The 21,495-nt window shown below is 49.1% G+C and overlaps 1 protein-coding gene and 12 non-coding genes across 13 annotated transcripts; all 13 read right to left on the reverse strand.

The window, feature by feature from the left end:
• Positions 1-1,313: 1,313 nt before the first annotated feature.
• Positions 1,314-21,480, reverse strand: LOC142563436 (uncharacterized). Its single transcript, XM_075673991.1, has 3 exons — positions 20,617-21,480; positions 1,946-2,192; positions 1,314-1,810 (listed from the first exon to the last, which is right to left on the reverse strand). The coding sequence occupies exons 1-3, from the start codon at positions 21,478-21,480 to the stop codon at positions 1,314-1,316; spliced, it is 1,608 nt and encodes a 535-aa protein (XP_075530106.1).
• On the reverse strand, positions 2,865-2,936 carry TRNAG-UCC (transfer RNA glycine (anticodon UCC)). The gene has a single exon. It is a non-coding gene; the product is annotated as a tRNA-Gly (tRNA).
• On the reverse strand, positions 3,208-3,279 carry TRNAG-UCC (transfer RNA glycine (anticodon UCC)). Its single transcript has one exon. It is a non-coding gene; the product is annotated as a tRNA-Gly (tRNA).
• Positions 8,459-8,530, reverse strand: TRNAG-UCC (transfer RNA glycine (anticodon UCC)). The gene has a single exon. It is a non-coding gene; the product is annotated as a tRNA-Gly (tRNA).
• TRNAG-UCC (transfer RNA glycine (anticodon UCC)) lies at positions 8,807-8,878 on the reverse strand. The gene has a single exon. It is a non-coding gene; the product is annotated as a tRNA-Gly (tRNA).
• On the reverse strand, positions 9,155-9,226 carry TRNAG-UCC (transfer RNA glycine (anticodon UCC)). Its single transcript has one exon. It is a non-coding gene; the product is annotated as a tRNA-Gly (tRNA).
• TRNAG-UCC (transfer RNA glycine (anticodon UCC)) lies at positions 14,417-14,488 on the reverse strand. The gene has a single exon. It is a non-coding gene; the product is annotated as a tRNA-Gly (tRNA).
• On the reverse strand, positions 14,766-14,837 carry TRNAG-UCC (transfer RNA glycine (anticodon UCC)). The gene has a single exon. It is a non-coding gene; the product is annotated as a tRNA-Gly (tRNA).
• Positions 15,113-15,184, reverse strand: TRNAG-UCC (transfer RNA glycine (anticodon UCC)). The gene has a single exon. It is a non-coding gene; the product is annotated as a tRNA-Gly (tRNA).
• TRNAG-UCC (transfer RNA glycine (anticodon UCC)) lies at positions 15,461-15,532 on the reverse strand. Its single transcript has one exon. It is a non-coding gene; the product is annotated as a tRNA-Gly (tRNA).
• Positions 15,809-15,880, reverse strand: TRNAG-UCC (transfer RNA glycine (anticodon UCC)). The gene has a single exon. It is a non-coding gene; the product is annotated as a tRNA-Gly (tRNA).
• Positions 16,156-16,227, reverse strand: TRNAG-UCC (transfer RNA glycine (anticodon UCC)). The gene has a single exon. It is a non-coding gene; the product is annotated as a tRNA-Gly (tRNA).
• Positions 16,502-16,573, reverse strand: TRNAG-UCC (transfer RNA glycine (anticodon UCC)). The gene has a single exon. It is a non-coding gene; the product is annotated as a tRNA-Gly (tRNA).
• Positions 21,481-21,495: the final 15 nt, after the last annotated feature.

Raw genomic sequence — 21,495 nt, forward strand, 5'->3', positions numbered from 1 at the left:
AAAGAGCGACTGGTAGTACTGGAAGAAGGCGTGGGCTATGCTCTCGTTATCGTCAACAACGGCTCCATTGATTAAAAGGTTATCGACATGGTTTTGTCGTCCGTGAGCCTTCTCTAACCCGAGCGCCCTTTTAGTGGGCGTCTCCCCTGCCGCTAGTGAATCTGCTCTTGCTCGCACGATGGCACGTTGGTAACGTTCTTTGTCGATCTGTTCAAGCTTTTCCTTGACGCTCCGCACATCGTCTTTGTACAGACCAGGCTCTCTGCACTCAAGCGTTATCAGCTGCTGAAGTAGTGTTCGCAAACCCTTTTCTTTATATTCCCTCTCAAATTTAAGACAACTTGACTTTTCTATTGCTTTCATTTTAACCTTTTGTTTAAAACATTCCCACTTTTCAGCTAATGTTTCAGCTGCATCTTCGCGTATTTCATTAACCGAATCCCGTACTCCCTTTACGAAAGATTCATCATTTAATAACAACGCATTCATTTTCCAGATCTCCCAATTAAACGCATGTTTGCTTTTCCCTATACCGACATTACATTTTACGAGACAATGATCTGAGAACGATATGGGTACTACACAATAACCGTGGCATCTTGGAATTGCATCCAGCGAAATGTAGATTCGGTTCAACCGCGCATGGCTACTGCCCTGAAAACGTGTAAAAGTCACATCACGCCCCCCTTCCAGACACTCAAAAACGTCTTCGAGTTCATTTTCACTAATTAGTTTTGATAAGATTTCACTGCTTCTGTCCCGCACACCAGCATTATTGGCTCTATCTGTAACGCTCATTACACAATTAAAGTCTCCTAGCAGTATAACGCGCTTATCACATCGAACATACTGCGAAAGGTTCGAAAAGAAAAGGGCGCACTCGTCTACTGAATTCGGCGCATATACACATATGACGCGGAACTGAACATCACACAAAATAATATCACAAAAAACAAGCCTTCCAGACAGACAAGAAAACATACTTTGAATGTGCAGTCCAGGCAGTTTCTTCACAAAAAGAATGCACCCCCCAGCGGTGCCTAAGGCATGGCTTACCACCGCAAAATACCTGGTCGTGAAACGGCGCACCATGCTCCCGGTCTCCTCCTCCCCGTCAACCTTAGTCTCCTGGACGGCTAGTACGTCTATATCGTGGTCAGTGACCAACCGTAGCACCTGACTTCGCCTACGACTAGCCGCCAACCCTCTCACGTTTAAAGTGGCAATATTAAGGGACGGTATCTGTGCCATGTTGAGCTAAAGAAAAAAGTAGGCCCGGAGCATGGTGCTTACCGTTCACGACCAGCCCTCGGCTAGCCGCCTCCGGGACCTCCCGGCTTCCCGGCGTTGTTTGTGGGCGCCACTTTGTCCGCAGGCTTTCTCTCAGGTGGGACGTTCGGCTTTGGTTTCAAGCTCGTGCGCCTCCCAAGAGGTGTCTTTGTCGCCGGCCCTTCGCTGGTGCCGGTCGCACCGTCGTTGCGGTCCTTAGTCTGGTCATGGGGGCGCTTGACTGGCGCTCCAAGAGTCGAAGTCCGGTCGCAGTCGAGGACAGCCTCCTCCTGCTGCATTGCCGTCGCATCGTTGTCGGGCGGGTCCTCACTACTGCTCCGCGTAGACTGGACCTCAGCGGTCGCGACCTGCAGCATCCCACTCGGCTTCACGGTAGTATCAGCCACCTTGCTGACCACGCCCAAAGGCGTCGTCCCACTGGCTGTCGCTGTCGAGACCTTGTCTAGCGTTCCTTTAGCAGCGTCCTCCGCTTCGGCCACGTCCATGACGTGCTCTGCCGCAACGAAACTAGTTACTGGACCTGTTACGGTGGCATAAGATCTTACGCAGTCATCGTCGACGTGGCCGAAACGTCTACATAAGGTACATCGGGGGACTCTGCACTCACGGCGGACGTGTCCCGTGCCGTGGCAGCGCAGGCACTGCATCGCTCGACCGGGCACGACGACCAAGGCCAACTCTCCGCCGACGCGTATCTGATGTGGCAGGTCCTCCATTTTCATGCCGCTTTTCAATTTGAGAATGACGGTCCTGGTGGTTGAGGTCTTCGTTGCCATGCCTTCGACGCGCCATCGCTCCCGGCTCACCTCCTCCACCTTGCCGAACGCCGCGAATGCCATCCGAACGTCCTCGTCGGCAACGCCGTACAGCAGCCAGTGAAGCCTTAGCTTCACCTGCTGATCCTGCGGGTCAACGATGACGCATCGTCGTCCCTTAACTTGAAGTTTCTTAAGGTCCAGCATTCTTCTTGTGGCAGTCGCATCGTTGAAGGTCACTGCCCAGACGTGGTTGATCTGGTACGCCCCTATGCATACCACATTAGGCAGCAGGCCCATCGACAGAAGGGCGTCCCTGAAATCTTCCACCTTGTACGGTCTCGCACGTACATCACCGTGCAAAAAGACGGTATTAATCACTACTTGACCTTTACGCAGTTGCGGCAAAATAAAGGCATAATCCTTATCGTCGTTTAGCCTGGTTCCGCGGCCAGAAGTGGCCGCTGTCGCTGCTCCACTGGAGCCCATGATTCTGCTGACCGCTCAGCTCGGCTGCCAGAAGGAGAATCATACCACCGACGCGTGTTTTCGGTTGTTCCAATCAGTCTTACTTCAGTTGATAATTGCAACAAGAGTGTCGACACAGCCGGAATAAAATGACGCCCAGCGCACGGAATGGATTAATTAGGCAGATGCAGGGTCTTCGCATTATGGAAATCTAGGAGTGTATTTCTTTCTTTTTCTAACGATAGAACGCCGCTTTTACCACGAATAAAAGAAAAGGTCAATTTCACACATGCCAACTGATAATGTGCATAGATACGAGGAGCTGACGTGTGGGCATGTGCACAAAATATTTGCGTCGGCCGGGAATCGAACCCGGGTCAACTGCTTGGAAGGCAGCTATGCTAACCACTATACCACCCACGCGTGTTTTCGGTTGTTCCAACCAGTCTTACTTCAGTTGTTAATTGCAACAAGAGTGTCGACACAGCCGGAATAAAATGACGCCCAGCGCACGCAATGGATTTAACAGGCAGATGCATTGCCTTCGCATTATGGTAATCTAGGAGTGTATTTCTTTTTTTTTCTAACCATAGAACGCCGCTTTTACCACGAATAAAAGGTCAATTTCACACATGCCAACTGATAATGTGCATAGATACGAGGAGCTGACGTGTGGGCATGTGCACAAAATATTTGCGTCGGCCGGGAATCGAACCCGGGTCAACTGCTTGGAAGGCAGCTATGCTAACCACTATACCACCGACGCTTTTTTTTTTTTCTTTATTGCCAGACCTCGACATATCACAACACAAATTCCTAAATGATATAAACAAAGACCAAAGAAGCAAAAAGGGATGAATACACAAACGGAACAAGGAACAGTAATATTTACATTCGCTGCCGTCCGCTACTGTGGCACGACGTTGTCGGATTAAAATTCCTTTAGTGCTGTAAGGGGTTCAACCCTCGACAGCCACTCAGGAACAGGCTGTTGCATCTTGATCACTTCCACATACCGTTGCATGGATTCACAAAAGTACAGACGCGCCGGTCGGGCATCCGGGTCACAATGGTAACCCGCCATTCTTGCGCGCCATAAACAGTGGAGGCCCGTAAGCATGATCAGGTCGTACGGGAAACCTTCGTCGTCATATACTGGCAGAAACCTGATTCCGTGGGGATCTATAGGTAGCTCCTTTTTTAGAGTCCTTTGTAACACGTCCCAGAAAAAGACCCCTTCCCAACAGTGGATGAAGACGTGATCTATGCTTTCTGTTTTTTTACATATAAGGCAGTTGGTTCCCCATGGCATGTAGAACCCACGTTGTTCAAGGAAGATTTTAACAGGTACAGTACCAGTGTGTAATTTAAAAAAGAACGATTTAGTGGCTGGTTGAACTGGCATCTTCTTCACCCTTTTCAATACATCTAGGCCTGGGCCTCCACTGTACGGGGCTCTGTACATAGGTACCAGCAAAACACTGTCACATAAATCACGATATAACTTTTTCCGTTTTACACTCCACAAATATGCACTTGAAAAACGAACACGCAAAAAGGAAACACTCTGAACTATTTCCCGAAAGAAACCACGGACTGGTCCTGGCATTATTTCCGTACCTACAATGAATTCGGGAAGTGATCTTGACAGCCTCATTTGGATCACCGTGCGCAGAAATGGGTCGTTTGTATCTCGAAAGAAGGAGAATCTATTCACCAGTTGACGCAAGAAGAGGTGCGCCAACCCCAGACCACCATCCTTCACGCGCCGGAAGAGATTATCTCGGCTACATCGCTCCCAGCTCGATGCCCACACGAATACAGCGAACACGCGGTGCAGTTTCTGCACATTAATACGAGAGCACTGTAGTACCTGCATTACGTACCAGATCTTTGTCACGAGAAACATGTTGCACGCTGTAGCTCTCGCGAATATTGACAAGTAACAGGCGTTCCATCGGTCGGCTTTTTCTTTTAGTTGTTTTGTCCGCTCCTTCCAGTACTCGCTACTGTCCTTGTAGGCATCAAGGGGTGCTCCAAGGTACTTAACTGGCGTCGTGACCCAGTTTACGTTCGAAAAGTGGTCTGGTGTAGACGCCCATCTTCCATGCCAAAACCCCAAACATTTCTGCCAGTTAACGTAGCTGTTAGTGACGTTACCAAACTTTTTGACGATGTTAACAGTATTCAATACACTTTGTTTGTCCTTACAGCACACAGCCACATCGTCAGCGTATGCCAGTAGCTTCACTTCTGCTGATTGAAGACTAAACCCCTTAATACATTCATTTTCAATGATGGCCAGACATAGCGTTTCTATGTAGACACAAAACAGGAGTGGACTGAGTGGACAACCCTGGCGAACGGAGCGCTTCACGTTAATGGGGGCCCCCAACATCTGATTAATTATAAGTCTGGTATAGCAGCTCCGGTACGCCATGGTCACCCTTTCAGCGATTATGTGGCCAAAATTAACGTGTTCAAGGATGGTAAGCAATATGTCGTGAGAAACACAATCAAACGCCTTCTCCAAGTCTAGCTGGAGGATGGCTACTGCATCGCACATGGCGTCACAACACTCCAGCACACACTTCATTTTATGGATGTTAGTGAAAATGGTTCTTCCACGAATACCACTCGTCTGGTGTGGGCCGACTACTTCCTGAATAACTGACTGGACCCGTCGTGCCAACACCTTCATCAATATTTTGTAGTCGCAGTTAGTAAGCGCTATGGGTCTGTAGGAGGAAAGTTGCTTGAGCTTTTCGGTCTCTTCTGTTTTCGGTATTAGTACTGTATGGGACTGGCCAAAGGATGGTGGAAGTATTTTCAGTTGATATGCTTCATTGAAAACTGCTGTTAACATAGGAGCTAGGTGGCTCTTGAACGATTTGTACCAAGCGGCACAAAGACCGTCTGGACCTGGCGACTTCCCAGGATTCAGGTCTTCGATGGCTTTCATCACTTCATGTTCTGTTAATGGTCGTTCTAAGGTTTCTTTAACCTCACTCGACAGCTGTGGGATTCGTTGCAAAAATAACTTCTTGAAATCGTGCATGTTGACAGGCCTGAATGTAAAAAGTTCTTTGTAATGCTCAAAGAAAGCACGCCCTATATTATTGTTATCCGTTAATACCACCCCTTCATATTCGATAGCCTCAATCTGCTTACGTCTCGAGTGCTTTTTTTCTAACCCCAGTGCTCTTTTCGTTGGCGTTTCCCCGCATGATAGCCTTTCTGCTCTGGCGCGCACTAGCGCACCTCGGAAGCGATCTTCGTCGAATACCTCGAGCTTCTTCTTAACGGCGCGCATATCTTGTTGATAGGCGCCAGGTTGCATGCATTCAAGCTTCGCAAATTTTTCTAGCAATGTTGTTAAATCCTTTTCTCTGGCCTTTTGTTCATATCGCAGTACGCTACTTCTTTCAATTGCCTTCAATTTAATGCTTTGCTTCAGCAACTCCCATTCCTCACCAAATTTCGTAGAACTGTCTGTTCCAAAAGAATTCAGAGCAGCCACTACATTTTCGTTAAAAGTTTCATCCCGTAACAGCTCTGCATTCAATTTCCACAGTTCCCAGACGAATTTGTTTCGTTCTTTCTTCCTGCCCACCGTGCATTTTACCAGGCAGTGGTCAGAATATGATATGGCCGTAACGGTGTAGCACTGGCATTTTTCAACTAAATCATATGAAAGATAGATACGGTCTAAGCGTGCGTGACTTGTGCCCTGAAAGTGAGTGTAGCTTACGTCTCCGTGACCGCGAAAACATTCAGCGATATCTTCTAATTCAAATTCGTGTGTGATCTGCGCCAGGATATCACTACTTTTGTCACAAACCACGCGACGCGTAGACCTATCCTCAGCTTTCAATACGCAGTTGAAGTCGCCTACACAGGCTATCATTTTTTGCACATGTAAATGATGCTTTAAACTCAAAAAGAAATTTGCCCTCTCTTGCACAGTATTAGGCGCATAAATGCAAAACACGCGCCATTGGACATTACAATAGCTGAAGTCACAAAAGACAAGTCGACCAGAAGTACAGGAGAAGTAACCATCTATAACAAGACCAGGGAGCTTCCTCACGAACAGCACACACCCTGCCGAAGTCCCTAAGGCGTGGCTCACTACCGTATAGTAGTTATACGTGAACCTTTGCACCATGCTCCCGGTCTCCTCCTCGCCGTCTACCTTGGTTTCTTGCACGGCTAAAACGTCGAGGTCGTGGTCCACTAGTAGTCTGTAAACCTGACTCTGTTTCCTTTTGGCGGCCAGACCTCGAACGTTTAGCGTGCCGAGGCTAAGCGACGGGTTGGTAGCCATTATTGGTGAAAACCGGAGGGGAGAAGGCCCGGAGCATGGTGCTCACCTTAACGTCTAGCTGACCGCTAGACGCCTCCGTGGCCATCCGGCGGCCGTCGCCCGGGTTCCTCTTTGGTCGGCTTCGGGGTTAGCCTACGGTCAGTCTCCAGGTTCGGCTTGGGCTTGAGGGTGGAGCGCCTTCCAGGTAGCGTCTTAGCGGGTGGTGCCTCGGAGTCACCGCCGGCCTTTCCGTCGACTTTCTCCTCGTGCTGCAGGGATCTCTTGACCGGTGCCGAGACGGATTCGACGCGGGCGCTAGCAGGGGTCGCGTTGTCGTCCGCCTCTGCCTGCGTTGCATCCGTAGCTGGCTGGTGGCTCTCATTTTCTTGCGGGGCCGTCTTCACGCACTCGACTGTAGCTGCTGGTTCTTTGGGGGGAGGGATATTCCTTCCTCCTTCGGCTTGCTTGGTCGTCGTGCCGGTTTCTGCCGCCACTTTGCCGTTTCCAGCTCCCGTGGCCGCTTCCTCCGCCTCGGTCACGTCCATTACATGGTCTAACGTCGACGGCTCGCTCTCCGCCGAACCCGCGGCTACTGCGTATGAACGCACACAGTCCGCGTCGTTGTGTCCAAAAAGCCTGCACCGCGAGCAACGGGGAACCTTGCATTCACGACGAACGTGGCCAGAGCCCCGGCAGCGCAGGCACTGCATGGGACGTCCTGGGGCTACCACCAGCGCAAGCTCGCCGGCGACGCGGATCTGGTGGGGCAGGTCGTCGACTTTCATTCCTGCCTTCAGCTGCAACAGCACTGCTCGGGTCGTCGAGCCCTTGTCGGAAACGCCATCCACTCGCCAGCGCTCCCGGGTCACTTCCGTCACCTTGCCGAAGGAGGCCAGCGCGGTCTTGACGTCTTCGTCGTCCACCCCATGCAGAAGCCAGTGGATACGAAGCTTCACCTGTTGTTCCTTGGGGTCGATGACCAGGCAGCGACGCCCCTTCACCTGCAGCTCCTTCAGGGCCGCCAGCTTTTCGGCAGCCTCGGCTGTCTTCATCGTCACCGCCCATACATTTTTGATTTGGTATGCTCCAAGGGCGACGACGCCAGAGAGCATACCAACAGCTTGAAGCGCGTCTCGAAAATCTTCTACACGAAACGGGCGAACACGAGCGTCGCCGTGCAAAAAAACTGTGTTCAAAACAATACGTCCTGTAGGTAGGCGAGGCAAAATTATCTGGTAATCTTTATTTCCTTCCGTCGAAAGCCTGTTGCCGCGGCTAACAGCCGCATATGCCGCTCCATTGGAGCCCATGATCCCGCGATCCGTTCAGCTCGGGAGCCGGAAGCAGAATGATATACCACCGACGCGTGTTTTCGGTTGTTCCAACCAGTCTTACTTCAGTTGTTAATTGCAAAGAGTGTCGACACAGCCGGAATAAAATGACGCCCAGTGCACGGAATGGATTTATTAGGCAGATGCAGGGTCTTCGCATTATGGTAATCTAGGAGTGTATTTCTTTTTTTTTTAACGATAGAACGCCGCTTTTACCACGAATAAAAGAAAAGGTCAATTTCACACATGCCAACTGATAATGTGCATAGATACGAGGAGCTGACGTGTAGGCATGTGCACAAAATATTTGCGTCGGCCGGGAATCGAACCCGGGTCAACTGCTTGGAAGGCAGCTATGCTAACCACTATACCACCGACGCGTGTTTTCGGTTGTTCCAACCAGTCTTACTTCAGTTGTTAATTGCAACAAGAGTGTCGACACAGCCAGAATAAAATGACGCCCAGCGCACGCAATGGATTTAACAGGCAGATGCATTGCCTTCGCATTATGGTAATCTACGAGTGAATTTCTTTTTTCTTCTAACGATGGAACGCCGCTTTCACCACGAATAAAAGAAAAGGTCAATTTCACACATGCCAACTGATAATGTGCATAGATACGAGGAGCTGACGTGTAGGCATGTGCACAAAATATTTGCGTCGGCCGGGAATCGAACCCGGGTCAACTGCTTGGAAGGCAGCTATGCTAACCACTATACCACCGACGCGTGTTTTCGGTTGTTCCAACCAGTCTTACTTCAGTTGTTAATTGCAAAAAGAGTGTCGACACAGCCGGAATAAAATGACGCCCAGCGCACGCAATGGATTTAACAGGCAGATGCATTGCCTTCGCATTATGGTAATCTACGAGTGAATTTCTTTTTTCTTCTAACGATGGAACGCCGCTTTCACCACGAATAAAAGAAAAGGTCAATTTCACACATGCCAACTGATAATGTGCATAGATACGAGGAGCTGACGTGTAGGCATGTGCACAAAATATTTGCGTCGGCCGGGAATCGAACCCGGGTCAACTGCTTGGAAGGCAGCTATGCTAACCACTATACCACCGACGCTTTTTTTTTCTTTTTTTTTCTTTATTGCCAGTCCTCGACATAACACAACACAAATTCCTAAATGATATAAACAAAGACCAAAGAAGCAAAAAGGGATGAATACACAAAGGGAACAAGGAACAGTAATATTTACATTCGCTGCCGTCCGCTACTGTGGCACGACGTTGTCGGATTAAAATTCCTTTAGTGCTGTAAGGGGTTCAACCCTCGACAGCCACTCAGGAACAGGCTGTTGCATCCTGATCACTTCCACATACCGTTGCATGGATTCACAAAAGTACAGACGCGCCGGTCGGGCATCCGGGTCACAATGGTAACCCGCCATTCTTGCGCGCCATAAACTGTGGAGGCCCGTAAGCATGATCAGGTCGTACGGGAAACCTTCGTCGTCATATACTGGCAGAAACCTGATTCCGTGGGGATCTATAGGTAGCTCCTTTTTTAGAGTCCTTTGTAGCACGTCCCAGAAAAAGACCCCTTCCCAACAGTGGATGAAGACGTGATCTATGCTTTCTGTTTTTTTACATATAAGGCAGTGGGTTCCCCATGGCATGTAGAACCCACGTTGTTCAAGGAAGGTTTTAACAGGTACAGTACCAGTGTGTAATTTAAAAAAGAACGATTTAGTGGCTGGTTGAACTGGCATCTTCTTCACCCTTTTCAATACATCTAGGCCTGGGCCTCCACTGTACGGGGCTCTGTACATAGGTACCAGCAAAACACTGTCACATAAATCACGATATAACTTTTTCCGTTTTACACTCCACAAATATGTACTTGAAAAACGAACACGCAAAAAGGAAACACTCTGAACTATTTCCCGAAAGAAACCACGGACTGGTCCTGGCATTATTTCCGTACCTACAACGAATTCGGGAAGTGATCTTGACAGCCTCATTTGGATCACAGTGCGCAGAAATGGGTCGTTTGTATCTCGAAAGAAGGAGAATCTATTCACCAGTTGACGCAAGAAGAGGTGCGCCAACCCCAGACCACCATCCTTCACGCGCCGGAAGAGATTATCTCGGCTACATCGCTCCCAGCTTGATGCCCACACGAATACAGCGAACACGCGGTGCAGTTTCTGCACGTTAATACGAGAGCACTGTAGTACCTGCATTACGTACCAGATCTTTGTCACGAGAAACATGTTGCACCCTGTAGCTCTCGCGAATATTGACAAGTAACAGGCGTTCCATCGGTCGGCTTTTTCTTTTAGTTGTTTTGTCCGCTCCTTCCAGTACTCGCTACTGTCCTTGTAGGCATCAAGGGGTGCTCCAAGGTACTTAACTGGCGTCGTGACCCAGTTTACGTTCGAAAAGTGGTCTGGTGTAGACGCCCACCTTCCATGCCAAAACCCCAAACATTTCTGCCAGTTAACGTAGCTGTTAGTGACGTTACCAAACTTTTTGACGATATTAACAGTATTCAATACACTTTGTTTGTCCTCACAGCACACAGCCACATCGTCAGCGTATGCCAGTAGCTTCACTTCTGCTGATTGAAGACTAAACCCCTTAATACATTCATTTTCAATGATGTCCAGACATAGCGTTTCTATGTAGACACAAAACAGGAGTGGACTGAGTGGACAACCCTGGCGAACGGAGTGCTTCACGTTAATGGGGGCCCCCAACATCTGATTAATTATAAGTCTGGTATAGCAGCTCCGGTACGCCATGGTCACCCCTTCAGTGATTATGTGGCCAAAATTAACGTGTTCAAGGATGGTAAGCAATATGTCGTGAGAAACACAATCAAACGCCTTCTCCAAGTCTAGCTGGAGGATGGCTACTGCATCGCACATGGCGTCACAACACTCCAGCACACACTTCATTTTATGGATGTTAGTGAAAATGGTTCTTCCACGAATACCACTCGTCTGGTGTGGGCCGACTACTTCCTGAATAACTGACTCGACACGTCGTGCCAACACCTTCATCAATATTTTGTAGTCACAGTTAGTAAGCGCTATGGGTCTGTAGGAGGAAAGTTGCTTGAGCTTTTCGGTCTCTTCTGTTTTCGGTATTAGTACTGTATGGGACTGGCCAAAGGATGGTGGAAGTATTTTCAGTTCATATGCTTCATTGAAAACTGCTGTTAAGATAGGAGCTAGGTGGCTTTTGAACGATTTGTACCATGCGGCACAAAGACCGTCTGGACCTGGCGACTTCCCAGGATTCAGGTCTTCGATGGCTTTCATCACTTCATGTTCTGTTAATGGTCGTTCTAAGGTTTCTTTAACCTCACTCGAGAGCTGTGGGATTCGTTGCAAAAATAATTTCTTGAAATCGTGCATGTTGGCAGGCCTGAATGTAAAAAGTTCTTTGTAATGCTCAAAGAAAGCACGCCCTATATTATTGTTATCCGTTAATACCACCCCTTCATATTCGATAGCCTCAATCTGCTTACGTCTCGAGTGCTTTTTTTCTAACCCCAGTGCTCTTTTCGTTGGCGTTTCCCCGCATGATAGCCTTTCTGCTCTGGCGCGCACTAGCGCACCTCGGAAGCGATCTTCGTCGAATACCTCGAGCTTCTTCTTAACGGCGCGCATATCTTGTTGATAGGCGCCAGGTTGCATGCATTCAAGCTTCGCAAATTTTTCTAGCAATGTTGTTAAATCCTTTTCTCTGGCCTTTTGTTCATATCGCAGTACGCTACTTCTTTCGATTGCCTTCAATTTAATGCTTTGCTTCAGCAACTCCCATTCCTCACCAAATTTCGTAGAACTGTCTGTTCCAAAAGAATTCAGAGCAGCCACTACATTTTCGTTAAAAGTTTCATCCCGTAACAGCTCTGCATTCAATTTCCACAGTTCCCAGACGAACTTGTTTCGTTCTTTCTTCCTGCCCACCGTGCATTTTACCAGGCAGTGGTCAGAATAAGATATGGCCGTAACTGTGTAGCACTGGCATTTTTCAACTAAATCATATGAAAGATAGATACGGTCTAAGCGTGCGTGACTTGTGCCCTGAAAGTGAGTGTAGCTTACGTCTCCGTGACCGCGAAAACATTCTGCGATATCTTCTAATTCGAATTCGTGTGTGATCTGCGCCAGGATATCACTACTTTTGTCACAAACCACGCGACGCGTAGACCTATCCTCAGCTTTCAATACGCAGTTGAAGTCGCCTACACAGGCTATCATTTTTTGCACATGTAAATGATGCTTTAAACTCAAAAAGAAATTTGCCCTCTCTTGCACAGTATTAGGCGCATAAATGCAAAACACGCGCCATTGGACATTACAATAGCTGAAGTCACAAAAGACAAGTCGACCAGAAGTACAGGAGAAGTAACCATCTATAACAAGACCAGGGAGCTTCCTCACGAACAGCACACACCCTGCCGAAGTCCCTAAGGCGTGGCTCACTACCGTATAGTAGTTATACGTGAACCTTTGCACCATGCTCCCGGTCTCCTCCTCGCCGTCTACCTTGGTTTCTTGCACGGCTAAAACGTCGAGGTCGTGGTCCACTAGTAGTCTGTAAACCTGACTCTGTTTCCTTTTGGCGGCCAGACCTCGAACGTTTAGCGTGCCGAGGCTAAGCGACGGGTTGGTAGCCATTATTGGTGAAAACCGGAGGGGAGAAGGCCCGGAGCATGGTGCTCACCTTAACGTCTAGCTGACCGCTAGACGCCTCCGTGGCCATCCGGCGGCCGTCGCCCGGGTTCCTCTTTGGTCGGCTTCGGGGTAAGCCTACGGTCAGTCTCCAGGTTCGGCTTAGGCTTGAGGGTGGAGCGCCTTCCAGGTAGCGTCTTAGCGGGTGGTGCCTCGGAGTCACCGCCGGCCTTTCCGTCGACTTTCTCCTCGTGCAGCAGGGATCTCTTGACCGGTGCCGAGACGGATTCGACGCGGGCGCTAGCAGGGGTCGCGTTGTCGTCCGCCTCTGCCTGCGTTGCATCCGTAGCTGGCTGGTGGCTCTCATTTTCTTGCGGGGCCGTCTTCACGCACTCGACTGTAGCTGCTGGTTCTTTGGGGGGAGGGATATTCCTTCCTCCTTCGGCTTGCTTGGTCGTCGCGCCGGTTTCTGCCGCCACTTTGCCGTTTCCAGCTCCCGTGGCCGCTTCCTCCGCCTCGGTCACGTCCATTACATGGTCTAACGTCGACGGCTCGCTCTCCGCCGAACCCGCGGCTACTGCGTATGAACGCACAAAGTCCGCGTCGTTGTGTCCAAAACGCCTGCACCGCGAGCAACGGGGAACCTTGCATTCACGACGAACGTGGCCAGAGCCCCGGCAGCGCAGGCACTGCATGGGACGTCCTGGGGCTACCACCAGCGCAAGCTCGCCGGCGACGCGGATCTGGTGGGGCAGGTCGTCGACTTTCATTCCTGCCTTCAGCTGCAGCAGCACTGCTCGGGTCGTCGAGCCCTTGTCGGAAACGCCATCCACTCGCCAGCGCTCCCGGGTCACTTCCGTCACCTTGCCGAAGGAGGCCAGCGCGGTCTTGACGTCTTCGTCGTCCACCCCATGCAGAAGCCAGTGGATACGAAGCTTCACCTGTTGTTCCTTGGGGTCGATGACCAGGCAGCGACGCCCCTTCACCTGCAGCTCCTTTAGGGCCGCCACCTTTTCGGCAGCCTCGGCTGTCTTCATCGTCACCGCCCATACATGGTTGATTTGGTATGCTCCAAGGGCGACGACGCCAGAGAGCATACCAACAGCTTGAAGCGCGTCTCGAAAATCTTCTACACGAAACGGGCGAACACGAGCGTCGCCGTGCAAAAAAACTGTGTTCAAAACAATACGTCCTGTAGGTAGGCGAGGCAAAATTATTTGGTAATCTTTATCTTCTTCCGTCGAAAGCCTGTTGCCGCGGCTAACAGCCGCATATGCCGCTCCATTGGAGCCCATGATCCCGCGATCCGTTCAGCTCGGGAGCCGGAAGCAGAATCCTATACCACCGACGCGTGTTTTCGGTTGTTCCAACCAGTCTTACTTCAGTTGTTAATTGCAAAAAGAGTGTCGACACAGCCGGAATAAAATGACGCCCAGTGCACGGAATGGATTTATTAGGCAGATGCAGGGTCTTCGCATTATGGTAATCTAGGAGTGTATTTCGTTTCTTTTTCTAACGATAGGACGCTGCTTTTACCACGAATAAAAGAAAAGGTCAATTTCACACATGCCAACTGATATTGCGCATAGATACGAGGAGCTGACGTGTGGGCATGTGCACAAAATATTTGCGTCGGCCGGGAATCGAACCCGGGTCAACTGCTTGGAAGGCAGCTATGCTAACCACTATACCACCGACGCGTGTTTTCGGTTGTTCCAACCAGTCTTACTTCAGTTGTTAATTGCAAAAAGAGTGTCGACACAGCCGGAATAAAATGACGCCCAGTGCACGGAATGGATTTATTTGGCAGATGCAGGGTCTTCGCATTATGGTAATCTAGGAGTGTATTTCTTTTCTTTTTCTAACGATGGAACGCCGCTTTCACCACGAATAAAAGAAAAGGTCAATTTCACACATGGCAACTGATAATGTGCATAGATACGAGGAGCTGACGTGTAGGCATGTGCACAAAATATTTGCGTCGGCCGGGAATCGAACCCGGGTCAACTGCTTGGAAGGCAGCTATGCTAACCACTATACCACCGACGCGTGTTTTCGGTTGTTCCAACCAGTCTTACTTCAGTTGTTAATTGCAAAAAGAGTGTCGACACAGCCGGAATAAAATGACGCCCAGTGCACGGAACGGATTTATTAGGCAGATGCAGGGTCTTCGCATTATGGTAATCTAGGAGTGTATTTCTGTTTTTTCTAACGATAGAACGCCGCTTTTACCACGAATAAAAGAAAAGGTCAATTTCACACATGCCAACTGATAATGTGCATAGATACGAGGAGCTGACGTGTGGGCATGTGCACAAAATATTTGCGTCGGCCGGGAATCGAACCCGGGTCAACTGCTTGGAAGGCAGCTATGCTAACCACTATACCACCGACGCGTGTTTTCGGTTGTTCCAACCAGTCTTACTTCAGTTGTTAATTGCAAAAAGAGTGTCGACACAGCCGGAATAAAATGACGCCCAGTGCACGGAATGGATTTATTAGGCAGATGCAGGGTCTTCGCATTATGGTAATCTAGGAGTGTATTTCTTTTTTTTTCTAACGATGGAACGCCGCTTTCACCACGAATGAAAGAAAAGCTCAATTTCACACATGGCAACTGATAATGTGCATAGATACGAGGAGCTGACGTGTAGGCATGTGCACAAAATATTTGCGTCGGCCGGGAATCGAACCCGGGTCAACTGCTTGGAAGGCAGCTATGCTAACCACTATACCACCGACGCGTGTTTTCGGTTGTTCCAACCAGTCTTACTTCAGTTGTTAATTGCAAAAAGAGTGTCGACACAGCCGGAATAAAATGACGCCCAGTGCACGGAATGGATTTATTAGGCAGATGCAGGGTCTTCGCATTATGGTAATCTAGGAGTGTATTTCTTTTTTTTTCTAACGATAGAACGCCGCATTTACCACGAATAAAAGAAAAGGTCAATTTCACACATGCCAACTGATAATGTGCATAGATACGAGGAGCTGACGTGTGGGCATGTGCACAAAATATTTGCGTCGGCCGGGAATCGAACCCGGGTCAACTGCTTGGAAGGCAGCTATGCTAACCACTATACCACCGACGCGTGTTTTCGGTTGTTCCAACCAGTCTTACTTCAGTTGTTAATTGCAAAAAGAGTGTCGACACAGCCGGAATAAAATGACGCCCAGTGCACGGAATGGATTTATTAGGCAGATGCAGGGTCTTCGCATTATGGTAATCTTGGAGTGTATTTCTTTTTTTTCTAACGATAGAACGCCGCATTTACCACGAATAAAAGAAAAGGTCAATTTCACACATGCCAACTGATAATGTGCATAGATACGAGGAGCTGACGTGTGGGCATGTGCACAAAATATTTGCGTCGGCCGGGAATCGAACCCGGGTCAACTGCTTGGAAGGCAGCTATGCTAACCACTATACCACCGACGCGTGTTTTCGGTTGTTCCAACCAGTCTTACTTCAGTTGTTAATTGCAAAAAGAGTGTCGACACAGCCGGAATAAAATGACGCCCAGTGCACGGAATGGATTTATTAGGCAGATGCAGGGTCTTCGCATTATGGTAATCTAGGAGTGTATTTCTTTTTTTCTAACGATAGAACGCCGCTTTTACCACGAATAAAAGAAAAGGTCAATTTCACACATGCCAACTGATAATGTGCATAGATAGGAGGAGCTGACGTGTAGGCATGTGCACAAAATATTTGCGTCGGCCGGGAATCGAACCCGGGTCAACTGCTTGGAAGGCAGCTATGCTAACCGCTATACCACCGACGCTTTTTTTTTCTTTATTGCCTGCTTAGACATTAACACACAAAAAAAAACAAATCCATATACACAGTGCACCCACATCACATCAGGTGGGATGGTCGCTAAAATTTCTTGAGGCACACCAGCTCATCAAGGATGCTAACCCAGTCTGGGGTTTCGCTTTGTGCACGATACACTTCTCGTAATAGTGACATACTTTCAATGAAGTTCTCTCGCGCAGAGCACACATTCACATCAGCATGACGTACAGCCATTCTTGTTTTCCACAAACTGTGGAGACCCAGCAACATGAACATGTCGAACGGTGGCCCGTCATCGCTTTCAACTGGAAGGAACCGAATTCCATAGGGGTTTATGGGGAGTTCTTTTTTAAGAGTGCGCTGCAAGATGTCCCAGTGAAAGACAGCGTCCCAACACTCAATGAAGGCGTGTTCAATTGTTTCAGGCTTTTTACACAGCCGGCAATCGGTAGTCCAGGGTACGAATATTCCTTTCTGTTCTAGCCATACTTTAACGGGGAGGGTGTTCGTGTGTAGGTGGAAAAAGAAAGTTTTCGCAGCAGGTCTTACAGGCATCCTTTTGACTCGTTTCAGCACATCTTTTCCTGGGCCTCCACAATAAACACTCCTATACAGTGGGATAGGTAACATACTGTCAACTAAATCTGCGTACAGTTTCTTTCTTCTCACTGAGCACAAGTACTCCAGCGAAAAACGTGCGCAGAGTATTCTAAAAGATGCAACGACTTCACGATAGTACCCAGTCGCTCTAGTGATAGCACTAGATGTGGACACAACAAATTCAGGCAGTTCTGTTGCCATTTTCGCCTGAATGACCGTACGGAGGAAAACATTTCTTTCATCTCGCCGGAAGATGAACCGCGATACGATCTGTCTAATGAACAAGTGTGAGAGCCCAAGGCCCCCATTTCGAACTGTGCGAAAATGATTTGTTCGACTGGATCGCTCCCAAGTGGAGTTCCAGATGAAGGTAGCAAACACTCGATGCATTTTTTGAACGTTTACACGGGACATGAACATTACTTGCAGTATGTACCAAACTTTGGCAATTAAAAATATATTGCAAGCTGAAGCACGCGCAAACACTGACAATCCCCGGCCCTGCCATCCTTTTATCTTTTCTTTCATTGATTCTATTTGGCCGGTCCACAACTGTGTCGAGTCCCGATAGTGCTCAAGTGGCACTCCTAGATACAGTGGAGGCACTGTAGTCCACTGCATACCGGCGAATTTTGTGGGTGTCGCGTCCCAGCTTCCATGCCATATCCCAACACTTTTTTCGAAGTTTATCTGGGCACCAGTGTACCTACAAAAGGATCTTGCAAGGCGGACAGCCTCGACCACGCTTTCCCTGTCTTCACAAAAGACGGCGACGTCATCTGCATAAGCTAGCATTTTAACTTCTGCGGCGTGCAGCCTAAAACCACGAATGTTTTCATTCCGTATGACTGCCATACAAAAGGGTTCGAGGTACAGGGCAAAAAGCAAGGGAGACAAGGGACAGCCTTGCCGTACAGACGAGCGGAGTGGCACCCGCGAACTAAGACACCTATTAACTATAAGCTGCATGTAACAGTCTTCATAAGCCATTTTAACGCCATCTACAATGACGCTCCCAACATTACAGTACTGCAGTATAGCGAAAAGCACCTCATGTGACACCCGGTCGAACGCCTTCGCAAGGTCTAGCTGCAACATGGCCACCCGACCCCCAATGGCATCGCAACATTCAAGCACATTCCTTGCAATGTGGGTGTTCGTGAAAATGGTGCGGCCTTTAATGCCACACGTCTGGTGTGGCCCTACAAGCTGCTGAATCACGCTTTGAAATCGTCGAGCCAGTACTTTCATAAATATTTTGTAATCTGTGTTGGTCAGACTTATCGGTCTGTATGAACTTACTGAAAGGAGCTTTTCCCGTTCATCGGTTTTCGGAATTAATACTATGTGCGAAGTCTGGAATGAGGGTGGTACTTTTTTAAATTCATACGCCTCTGAGAGTAGTCGGTGCAATATACACGCAAACTCCTGACTGAATGCCTTGTAAAAAGCGGCGCCTAGGCCGTCCGGCCCTGGCGATTTGCCTGATGGCAGTTCTTCTATCGCCCTTTCAATCTCGGACACAGCTATTGGTCTCTCAAGACTTTCTCTAACGTCGTCATCCAACCTTGGCATCTCGCTCATGAATTCACTCTCGAAGGCCAGTCCAGAAGGAGTCACATTGCCGAACAATTCGCGATAGTGTTCCACAAAAGCTTTCTCAATCGACGAAGCGTCTGACGTCACCTCGTTTTGAAGACGTATCTGTAGGATCTCATTTCTTGACGCGTGACGCTTTTCATCGCTCATTGCCCGTTTGTTTGGTATCTCACCCATCCATAGGCGTTCGCTTCTAGCGCGTATAACTGCTGCTTTGTATCGCTCGGCGTCGATAACTTCAAGCTCGTGTCTTACTTTCTTTACGTTTTCAGCTAATAGATCGTGACCCGCATTTTGTGCGCTTGACAGATATTCTAGCTGTCTTTGCAGCTCTCTTTGTTTCTGTAATTTATCGTGCTGAAGGCTGCTTCCTCTTTCTATTGCAATGAACTTAACTTGAATCTTAAATTCCTCCCATGTGGCAGTAAAATATTCACCCTCATTTGTCATCAACTCTGTTATCTTTTCCTTAACTCTGCGCACAAATGGTTCATCATCAAGCAGCTTTTCGTTGAATTTCCACATGTTCCAGTTGAATCGTGTTCTTTTAACTTTTTCCCCAATCGAGAAGCTTACCAGGCTATGGTCCGTGAACGATTGCGGTGCGACGTTATAACTATTACAAAGGGTGATCAAGTCGTCAGAAACATACACTCTGTCCAGCCTTGCTCGGCTATTTCGCTGAATGTGCGTGTACTGCGGAATCATACCATCAGTGAGGACTAGGCCCACATCTTCTAAGTTGGGGTCTTCAATTAGTCTGCTCAAAAGGAGAGCACTTTTATCGCGAACCCTTTCCCTTTTTAGTCGGTCTTCCGGAGAACACACACAGTTAAAATCACCAAGTAATATGACAAAGCGATCACATTTTAGATATTGCTCGATACATTCAAAAAACAAAAATCGATCATTCACATTGTTTGGCGCATAAACGCATACGAGCCGCCACAAATCGTGGGAAAAAGAAAAATCTACAATAAGCAAGCGGCCAGTTTCAGAAACAGTTACACTTTCTTCAATAATACCAGCACTCTTCCGTATTAACAACGCACATCCGCCTGATGTGCCATTCGCATGGCACACGCACACATTGTAATGCGCCGTGAAAGGCGTCACCATGCGATCGGTCTGCTCTTGGGTTTCGACCTTAGTTTCTTGTAAGGCAACTACATCGAGTTCCTTCTCCATACACAAGCGGCTAAGTTGATACTGCCTCCTTCGCGCTCCAAGGCCACGGACATTTAACGTGGCAACTCTCAGTGCTCTCTCTAGTTTCACCGCCATTTATCTGCAAAAGCAAGCCGATCGCACGGTGTCGCTGAAGAACAAGCGATCCAGACACACTGTAGAAAAATTTGCATGCATAACTTTTGCACTGAAAACCGCTCGATCCACACGCGTACCTTTAGAGCGTACGCGAAGCCCGATTCCAAAAAGGACGCCATCTCTTCACGACGTTAGTCGGGGCGCCCCAGTAGGCGCCGAGTCCTACTTAGGCGGTTTTGCCGCCGGCCGTCTGTCCGGCGGGATGTTTGGCTTCGGGCGCACGGGCACACGACGACCCGCCTGCGCTTTTGGCGGCGGCTCGTCTTTGGCCCCGTTGTCAAGGTTGCCGTCCAGGCTGCCGTCCAGGTTGCCGGTCGAGTCCCTCGCTCTTTTCATAGCCACATTGCTTGCACTCGATTCTTCGACGTCCATCAAGGGAGTTGCCGGTCCGTGCTACGTGGCGGCCTCCTCGGCAGTGGCGGATTTTGCGGCCGATTCTTCTTTGGCTCCTTCGTCGCATGGCCTTTGCACTGCATCTTTCGGGCTCGTAGGCAGCACATTTACCACCTTCGTGGCTTTAGCAGCCGCCACATAAGGTGTTGCAACTATGTCCGCCGGTGGTACTAGCACGCGGGAAGCCTCATCAACGTCAGCCTCATCCATTAACAGGTCAGCCACGTCCTCTCGAAGCGCAGGTCCTGCGACGGATGCGTAAGTCTTAACACATTCCGTATCCTGGTGGCCGTAGCGACGGCATACTGCACATTTCGGGACGCGGCAGTCACGTCGGACATGTCCGGTGTTTCGGCACTTCAGGCAAAGGGGTGCTCTGCCCGGTACCACAACTAGGGTCTGCTCACCAGCTACACGAAGTTGATGGGGCAGGTCTTCTACGGTCATACCCGTCTTCAGAACCAGGGACACCGCCCGTGTCGACGATGCTTTATCTTGAACTCCTTGAGCACGCCACTTTTCACGGAAAACGTCCGTGACCTTTCCGAACGGTAACAGGGCTGTCCGTATATCCTCGTCCGACACGTTATGAAGCATCCAATGCAACTTCAGCCGCACGGCCTGATTGGCAGGATCAACGACAATGCACCGATGTTCATTCACCTTGAGGTTCTTGGCGCTTGAAAGCTTTTTCGCGCCTTCGTCGCTCTTGAAAGTAACCGCCCAAACGTGGCTCATCTGATACGCCCCTAGGGCGATGACATCGGCAAGTAGGCCTAAGCTAGCCAACGCATCTCGGAAATGTTCCACACGATACGGCCTGGCACGCACATCCGCATGCAGAAAAACTGTATTTAAAACTATCCGACCTGTCGGCAATTGAGGCAGCAAATCTTGGTATTCCGGGTCTTCTGAGGCAAAACTCCTGGTACCGCGGCCCTGCTGGGCCGCTGAAGCCGCTCCTACGGAGCTCATGATCGGCACGTCCGC

This window comes from Dermacentor variabilis, chromosome 11 (assembly GCF_050947875.1).
Source record: "Dermacentor variabilis isolate Ectoservices chromosome 11, ASM5094787v1, whole genome shotgun sequence".
Classification (NCBI taxonomy): Eukaryota; Metazoa; Arthropoda; class Arachnida; order Ixodida; family Ixodidae; genus Dermacentor; species Dermacentor variabilis.

Coding starts and splice junctions, on each gene's coding strand:
- LOC142563436 (XM_075673991.1), bottom strand. CDS start 21,480: ATGAGCTCCGTAGGAGCGGCTTCAGCGGCCCAGCAGGGCCGCGGTACC. Junction 2,193..20,616: donor CTGCTAAAGCCACGAAGGTG/GTAAATGTGCTG, acceptor GTTGACCCGCAG/GATCAGCAGGTGAAGCTAAG. Junction 1,811..1,945: donor GGCCTTGGTCGTCGTGCCCG/GTCGAGCGATGC, acceptor CCACCGTAACAG/GTCCAGTAACTAGTTTCGTT.